The sequence below is a fragment of the Vigna radiata genome, unplaced genomic scaffold (genome assembly GCF_000741045.1).
Source record: "Vigna radiata var. radiata cultivar VC1973A unplaced genomic scaffold, Vradiata_ver6 scaffold_189, whole genome shotgun sequence".
Taxonomy (NCBI): Eukaryota; Viridiplantae; Streptophyta; class Magnoliopsida; order Fabales; family Fabaceae; genus Vigna; species Vigna radiata.
The window spans coordinates 220,775-226,661 of record NW_014541997.1 but is presented as its reverse complement, the minus strand read 5'-3'; the positions used below and the strand labels follow the sequence as shown (position 1 = coordinate 226,661).

Below are 5,887 nucleotides of genomic sequence, written 5' to 3'. Positions count from 1 at the left end.
ATTCTAACTTGAGCGTCGGAGTATCTTTAACAGGTAGCCAACCGCCTTTGCTTGGAGGAGGGGAATAGGAGCGGACGGACGGAAGTTGGAAGTGGAAGTTCGAAGGACCGGACGACTTGAAGGTCTGAAGTAAATGTGTAGGTGAGTGTGACCGGATCCACTACCGAAACATTTTGGTGCCCACCGTGGGGCCGTAGGATAAATACCAATGGTGACCATGAGGAACACAAACGCTGACGAGCAGGGAGAGATGATCAGAATGTTGGAGAGACGTTTGGAGGAAATGCAAAAACAACATGAAGAGCAGTTGGTGGCTGTCAGGGCGGAGTGTGCGGCGCAGATCACCCGAGCAATCGTCGCTCGGGGTGATGGGGGCGCGGGGGAGCAGAGACAAGAGAGGACGGTGGCAAACGCAGGAAATGGAGGAGAGGAGCATAGCAGCACCCCGGCCCAAGAAGGCCCGAGAGGGGAAGGGGCGAGCGGGGATAAGGAGGAGAAAGCAGTGTCGGTAAGGCCGGAGGGGCCGACTGTGCCCGTCCCATTCGTTTAGGCCATAATGGATGTTCACATTTTTGAACAATTTGTCCCACCTCAATTCAAGATGTACGACGGTACCACTGACCCAAACGCTCACGTGAAGTCGTTTACCAACGCCATGTCCTTCCGTACGGGTTGCGACGCCATCTGGTGCAGGGCATTTTCCCTTTCCCTAGAAGGGGAGGCCTTGGAGTGGTTCAACGCGCTACCGAATGGCTGCAAAGTTAGTTTTAAGGGGTTAGAAACTATGTTTAAAAAGCAATTCGCCGCATGCATTACTAGGGACATCACGGTGGTGGACCTGATGAACCTCAAGCAAGGAAAGGATGAACCACTGAAGACTTTCATGGATCGATATCCAAAAACCGTCCGGAGGGTGAAGGGTCTAACCTTGGAGCTCGCGTTACAGCATATCATGCCGGCCCTAAGGCCCGGCCCCTTCAAGGAGAGTGTATGCCGGACGCCACCCAAAACGATGGAGGAATTAAGCGAGCGGGCGACCGATGAGATTAGGGTGGAAGACATGAAGCAGAGTTACCGAAAGGAGATCCAGGAGGCCAAAGGGGAGAGGAACGAGGGGAAGAAGGCGGAGAACCAGACTCACCGGGCAGGAGGTCAAAGGCCTCGGGAGGGACCCAGGGGCCCCCGTTTCCAGCAATACACGGCTTTGAACGCCCCTCGGGCCCAAATTTTCCATCAAGCGCTAAGCACGCGGCTGCTGCAAGCACCACAAAAGCGACCTACCCAATCCAACGCGGATGGAACCAAACACTGCGTGTACCACCAAAACATGGGTCACGACACCGAGGACTGCGTGACCCTCAAAGATAAAATTGAAGAGCTGATTCGTGCTGGGAAGTTATTGAAGTACGTTAAAACTTATCGGCCAGACCGATCACCCGCCCGGGAAAGAAGTCCTAGGAGGATGAGTCCTCGACGGGTGGAGGACAGGAGAACCACTGGTGACCGAAACGATCGGTATCGTCGTCAGGAGTATCCACGGGATGACCGGAGGAGGAGTCGGAGTCGTGGAAGGGGTGATGATCGTCCTTTGAGGAGGATGATCAACACGATCTCAGGAGGATTCACCGGAGGGGGTTCTTCATCGAATGCGCGCAAGAAGCATGTCCGGGCGTTGCGCTCCGTGCATGCCATTGACACACCAAGGAGGTCAATGCCGCCCATCACCTTCACGGACGATGATTTTCATGCGCCTGACCCCGATCAGGATGATCCGATGGTGATCACCGCCGAAATCGCAAGATACGGGGTAGGTAAGGTACTCATTGACCAAGGGAGCTCAGTCATCATCCTTTACTGGAAAACCTTCCAGCAAATGGACATTTCAGAAGACCTCATCGTACCGTACAACGAGCAAATCGTGGGATTTGCCGGAGAGAGAGTGGATACGAGGGGATATGTAGACTTGCGCACTCGGTTGGGCACCGGGCGGGAGGGGGACGAAAGGAGAGTAAGATATTTGCTGGTGGAGGCCAACACCTCATACAATGTCCTCCTCGAACGACCTTCCCTTAACGCTTTTGGGGCTATCGTATCCACCCCCCACCTGACCTTGAAGTACCCCACCCATTAGGGCACCATCTGCACTGTCAAGGCCGACCAGAAAACGGCCAGGGAATGTTATGCGGCGGGATTGAAGTTATACCCGAAGGAGGAAAGGAGGAAGAGTAGCCGGTCTGAGGTGGCTTTGGCCGACCTGGACCCCCGGACGAATACTGAGGACCGCTTGGAACCGATGGGAGAGACCCAGCCCATGATTATCGGGAAGGACGCATCTCAGACGACATTGATTGCCAATGGCCTAGAGGAGGAAGTGGAGAGGCGCCTCAGGAGCATCCTGTGGCATAATAGGGACCTGTTCGCTTGGACAGCGGCCGATATGCCGAGGATCCACCCTTCGGTGGTGGCCCATAAGCTAGCATTGTTTAAGGAAGCAAGGCCGGTGTCCCAGAAAAATCGCAGGATGGGAGAAGAGAAGAGGAGGGCGGTAGAAGAGGAGGTCGGAAAGTTAAGAGAAGCAGGATTCATCCGGGAAGTGACCTACACGACGTGGTTGGCTAACGTAGTAATGGTAAAGAAGTCAAATGGCAAATGGCGGATGTGTACGGACTATACAGACCTGAACAAGGCTTGCCCAAAAGATTCTCATCCTTTGCCTAGCGTCGACGCCCTTGTTGATGGGGCGTCCGGCCATAAGATCTTAAGCTTCTTGGATGCATACTCAGGGTACAACCAAATACCGATGTACGCTTCAGACCGGGAGAAGACGGCCTTCATTACCGAGAAGGCCAGTTATTGTTATGAAGTCATGCCCTTCGGGCTGAAGAACGCCGGAGCCACTTATCAGCGACTAATGGATAAAATCTTCGCCAGTCAGATCGGACGGTGCATGGACGTTTATATAGACGACATGGTGGTGCGTTCAGAGGATGGGAAGGCGCACGCCCGAGACTTGGAAGAGGTTTTTGAACAGGTCAAGAAGTACAAAATGCGTCTGAATCCGGCCAAATGCACGTTTGGGGTGCCGGCCGGTAAATTCCTGGGATTTATGCTTACGTCGCGGGGAATCGAGGCTAATCCCGACAAATGCGATGCCATCATCAACATGAAAAGTCCGGCCAGCCTTAAAGAAGTACAAAGGTTGGTCGGTCGCCTCACGGCTTTGTCCCGTTTTATCCCCAGAATGGCATAGCGGATCCGCCCGGTACTCCGCAAGCTGAAGAAAGGCAATTCGTGCGAGTGGGATGAGGAATGTGAGCACGCATTCCAGGACGTCAAAACGATACTCCAGAATCCGCCTGTCATGAACCGACCGACCCCGGGAGAGGAACTGTAAATTTACTTGGGGGTTTCCGACTCAGCTGTAAGTGTCGTCCTACTTCAGGGCGGCTCCGACACGAAATTGGTCTATTTCATCAGCCGAGCCCTCCAGGACGCTGAAACCCGCTACCGCCAGGTCGAGAAGGTTGCCCTCGCCCTCCTTCACGCGGCAAGAAGGTTAAGGCCTTACTTCCAAAGTCATCAGATAGTGGTCAAGACTGACCATCCCATATCCAAAATTCTTAGGAAGCCCGACCTCGCTGGGCGGATGGTTGGCTAGGCCGTCGAGTTGTCAGAATTCGGGCTCAGGTACGAGCCCAGGGGATCGGTGAAAGGCCAACACTTGGCCGACTTTGTTGTTGAATTGCCGATGGGGGTCAACGAGGAGTGGTGTTTATATGTCGATGGGGCCTCCGGCCGGACGGTGAGTGGAGCTGGAGTAGTGTTAGAAGGACCCAATGGTTTCCTCCTGGAACACGCTTTGGTGTTCAAGTTCAGAGTTTCTAACAATCAGGCCGAGTACGAGGCCTTGATCGTCGGGCTCGAATTGGCTCGTGACATGGGTGTGCGGCGACTGACGTCCCGGACCGACTCCCAACTGGTGGTCGGCCAAATGAACGGGGATTTTCAGGTTAAGGAGGAAAATTTAGTCAAGTACTACCATAGGGCGTCGGCATTATCTCGGGAGTTTGAAGTTATTCGAATTCATCACATTCCCCGGGAGCAGAACACCCGGGCGGATCTCCTTTCCAAACTCAGCTCAGGAAAGGAGAAAGGCCAGCTCACTACCATTATCCGGCAGGTATTGCTTCAACCGTCCATCGAATGTCATGCCATTTCGACTTACGTAGAATGTGACTGGAGGGCAGAGATCCGTGACTTGATGAGGGCATAGGACGACGGTTAGGCCCTGTCCGCCGCCAATACCAAGAAAATCGCGCGCTTCATAATCATCGGCGAAGACTTATACAGACGAGGGTATTCTACCCCCTTGCTTAAATGTCTAGGCAAGGATGAAGCCCAATACGTGATGAATGAGCTCCATCACGGCATCTGTGGTTTCCATACCGGATGGAGGGCACTGAAGGCCCGCGTACTCAGGGTCGGATATTACTGGCCGAATATAGAAGAGGACGCCAAGATCTTTGTGGAAAAGTGTGTGGGATGCCAAGCTCACGCCAACAACCCTCGCGCGCCGCCATATGAACTACACACCATCGTATCCCCATGGCCATTCGCCCAGTGGGGGATGGACATTGTCGACCCCTTTCCCCCGGGGCAGGGGCAGAAGAAATTCCTCCTGCTCGCCATCGACTACTTCACCAAGTGGGCGGAAGCTGAGCCCCTCGCTACGATCACAGCGACCCAAGTGCAGAAGTTTTGTTGGAGATTAATTTGTAGATTCGGCCTGCCAAAGACCATAGTCACGGATAATGGCCGGCAATTTGTCGACCGGAAGCTAGGCCAATTTTTTAGAGACCTTGGGATCAAGCACACCACCAGTTCGGTCGAGCATCCGCAGACGAACGGTCAAGCCGAAGCAGTGAACAAAACTATAGTTTCAGAGTTAAAAAGGCGCCTGGGAGAGAAGAAAACTGCCTGGGTGGAAGAGTTGCCAGAAATCCTCTGGGCGTATCGATGTACCCCACATGGTACCACCGGCGAGACGCCATTCAACCTGACCTATGGGACGGACGCCATGTTGCCGGCATAATTGGGGGAGCCGTCCCTCCGAAGACAGTTAGAAGATATGCACGTCAATGACCAAGAGCTTAGAGTGGAACTGGAGACCCTAGACGAACGCCGTGACCGAGCTGTACTTCATGCGGAAGCTTGCCGACGCATGGTGGAATGACGGTTTAACACAAAGGTGCGCCCCAGGAGGTTCCATGAAGGAGACATGGTGTGGAGAAAGACAGGTGACGCACGGAAAGTGGCATCCCACGGTAAGTTGGCGGCAAAGTGGGAAGGCCCATTTCGGGTTACAGAAACCTTAGGAAATGGCGCGTATCGTCTGAGTCGGCCCGATGGAAGGCTCATACCAAACACTTGGAACGCTTCTCATTTGAAATTTTATTTCAGTTAAATATCATTATGTACCTATTGTCTTTATAATGATATTGCAGCGCATTTTCCAAGTCTAGCCGGACCTATGATAACGTGACCAACCGCAATCAACCCGACATGCGAAGTCCAAGTCGAGGAACGGAACTATCCTCTCGACTTGGCCGGGGCGGTGAACAGCAAAGCCCTGTCGCCCCCACTTGCGAAGTCCAAGTCGAGGAACAAAATTATCCTCTCGACTTGGCCAGGGCGGTGAACGGCAAAGCCCTGCTACCCCCACTTGCGAAGTCGAAGTCGAGGAATGGAATTATCCTCTCGACTTGGCCGGGGCGGCGAACGGCAAAGCCCTGCAAATTAATACTACTTTTCAAGGCAACTTCAGTATTGCCTAGTAGTATTTAAGAAAGTAGATAGGGCTAAAGTAACCCTAAGTCGTCTCCCAACG

At 53.5% G+C, this 5,887-nt stretch overlaps 1 protein-coding gene across 1 annotated transcript; it reads left to right on the top strand.

Annotated features, from left to right (window-relative positions):
• Nucleotides 1–208: 208 nt before the first annotated feature.
• LOC106778779 lies at nt 209–3,250 on the top strand. The gene is made up of 3 exons (XM_014666767.1): nt 209–508; nt 602–2,008; nt 2,132–3,250. Exons 1-3 carry the CDS (start codon nt 209–211, stop codon nt 3,248–3,250), a joined length of 2,826 nt encoding a protein of 941 aa, XP_014522253.1.
• Nucleotides 3,251–5,887: the final 2,637 nt, after the last annotated feature.

What these genes read in the sequence shown, in the direction of transcription:
- LOC106778779 (XM_014666767.1), top strand. Translation starts at nt 209, where the DNA reads ATGGTGACCATGAGGAACACAAACGCTGACGAGCAGGGAGAGATGATC. An exon ending in AGGAGGAGAAAGCAGTGTCG is followed by an intron (nt 509 to 601) that starts GTAAGGCCGGAG and finishes CCTCAATTCAAG; the next exon opens with ATGTACGACGGTACCACTGA. An exon ending in GGGAGGGGGACGAAAGGAGA is followed by an intron (nt 2,009 to 2,131) that starts GTAAGATATTTG and finishes CCCACCCATTAG; the next exon opens with GGCACCATCTGCACTGTCAA.